Here is a 2,415-nt window from a genome sequence, read left to right as displayed (position 1 = left end):
GTGTTGGACGTTTCAGTGAGACTCATTCCACCATTTATTACAATTTCTGGACATTTATGGTTTGATTTCTTTGTATGTATGGATCACTTGGGTTGTTACCAACATCTGGTGAAAATTTCATATCATTAGCACCTCTAGTAATACATTTACTGAGAAAAATGGTGACATGTTCAATACTTATTTTACCAGCTATATATACACACTCACATATCACAGGACACCTGTATATTTATTTTCCAAATCAATTTAACCTGACAAAATACAGCTGACCTGACTCTTCTTTAACACAAACACACTCACAAAAATCTGCTATTTTATTTTTTACAAACACCACACTAAGGCTGCTACACCAGAAATGACTTCRGCTCACAGTTTACGCAATCATCAGAGTCAGTTGTGCTGTTGTCCTGAAGTCTGATGATCTACAGGTTTACAGCATATTTGCACAGCGAACATTTAACATTTATACACATCTCAATATGACTAACAACAACTTTATTGTTTTATCTTAAAACTAATCACTGATACCGTTTTCCAACATCATAAGTCTAAGACTGATCTATTTATATCATAAGAATACAACCAAGTCCACATCTGTCAGTTTTCTAAATACATTAGAGGAAATGTACATTTAAGTGTGTTAAATTCCATATTTTTGTAAATTATTTATCACAGAGATCAATAAATTAATCTTTGTTTTTGACACTATGCAAGTTTCTGGTTGTGCATCTGTGTTGTACCTTGCACTGTGTATAATCCTGAGCGCAGCAGATTTGTACTTCTCTGTTAATGTCCACAGGTCAAGCGGCTGCTCCACAATGCTGCGGTTTTCAACCAGAGGAAGGCCCACCTTGGAGTAACAGCCCCCATGTACGCTCCTCCTCAGTCTGGAACATGAGATGAAAACACAGCTCGGTTATTTATTTGTGTGTATGTTGAGTTTTGATGTTGTTGTTGCTGCTTATTATGCATGTCAGAGTAACATGCAGCCATACCGRGTCACTTCAGGTCTGGATGTAACACAAGGGGAGCACGGAGGCAGGTTATAGCCTGGTGTGTCAGTACAGCCCATGTCGTTGCTGTAGGGAATACCCAAGTAGTAGTCAAAACCTGTCCGAAACACAAGGAAAGCATTTCATGTATAAACATTCTGAACTCTAAATACCAGGCTTAAATTATATGTTGTACCTTTGTGACCAATCACAATAAGCTTGCCTATGATAGAATTCTCCTCTGTGCTAMACCAACCTGCTCCATATCTTCCTTCACACCATCTATAATGGTAAACGGCTTGAACATGTATTGCACTTTATCGAGTCCCTAAGAGCTCCATTCATTTACCCACTYATACACACATTCACACATTGATGGTGAAGCCACAGCTGCCCTGGGGCAGACTGGTTTGATTCACACATCTCGCCACTGGCATGCTGTTCTTGTACAGGTTCAAGCAGGGTCGGCCCGCGGCATAGGCAGTATAGGCAAACACTAAGAGCACCGTCCATTAAGGGGGCTTCACAAATGGGGAACAAAAATATATATATCTCATAACGTCCTGATGCATCTCAGTAATCCAGGTAAAAAATCAAAAGGAAAAAAAATTGTATAGGTCCTCTGGACGGGTTCTTCTTTAATGAAACGTTTCGTCTCTCCTCCAAGAGACTTCTTCAGTCTGAGAGTTTCAGGCTTGAATGTGTAGAAAAGGGTGTTTAGATTTACCAGCTAATAATAAAAAGACAGAAAAGCTAAACTTATTGCTCATGTTTACAAGTCAAACTTTTCCTACCTGATCTGTGGCTGTAATTTTCACTCTGTACAAATCCCCAGCTAAGTAAGCCACTATTTGCTACCACAACAGACCTGATCCTTCAAGTTGTAAACTCCAATAAATCTCTGAAGGTATGCTGATGTATTTGGCTTCAAGCTGTCCTAAAAAGAGGTATTTGATGCAACAAGAATTTGACTTGTTCAAACAGTAAAATCCAACGAATGTTTGTAAAAACTGGAAAAGTTAAAGGACAAGCCATCACCTGTAGTGTTCCTGTTATACAGAAATGCAATTTTTACAACAAAAAAAAAAAGAGTGCTTTGCCTGCTGCAGCATATGGTAGGCGGTACATGTCAAAGTAAAATTCACATGCAAGGTAGTTCCCAGTGTTCCTCAGTTGAATTTTGCCCGAAGCATCAAACCGCCTTGGCTAGTTTTCCTTCCTCACATTTGATTAAAATGTGTTCCTCTTACAGAGCAAGCCACACATACATGATTTATTGCGCCATGGTCCACACTGACCAGTACATACCAATTGGAAACATGTTTTAGAGTAAACAAAGCAATGACACCATGATCAGTTTAAGGCACATGTATCAAACACAAGGCCCGTGGGCCAAATTGGCCCGCAGGTGACTCCCGTGTGG

At 39.5% G+C, this 2,415-nt stretch overlaps 1 protein-coding gene across 2 annotated transcripts in view; it reads right to left on the bottom strand.

Annotated features, from left to right (window-relative positions):
- arsg (arylsulfatase G) overlaps positions 1–2,415 on the bottom strand; it is a 17,963-nt gene that overhangs the window by 7,002 nt on the left and 8,546 nt on the right. For both annotated transcript variants that reach the window (XM_014024054.1, XM_014024053.1), the window contains exons 5-6: positions 996–1,110; positions 741–887 (exon numbers count right to left, since the gene is read on the bottom strand). In XM_014024054.1, the coding sequence (XP_013879508.1) occupies positions 741–887; positions 996–1,110 (262 nt within the window). The remainder of the gene's footprint in view (positions 1–740; positions 888–995; positions 1,111–2,415) is intronic.

This window comes from Austrofundulus limnaeus, unplaced genomic scaffold (assembly GCF_001266775.1).
Source record: "Austrofundulus limnaeus strain Quisiro unplaced genomic scaffold, Austrofundulus_limnaeus-1.0 Scaffold405, whole genome shotgun sequence".
NCBI classification, from domain to species: Eukaryota; Metazoa; Chordata; class Actinopteri; order Cyprinodontiformes; family Rivulidae; genus Austrofundulus; species Austrofundulus limnaeus.
This window is presented reverse-complemented; position numbering and strand designations above follow the sequence as displayed.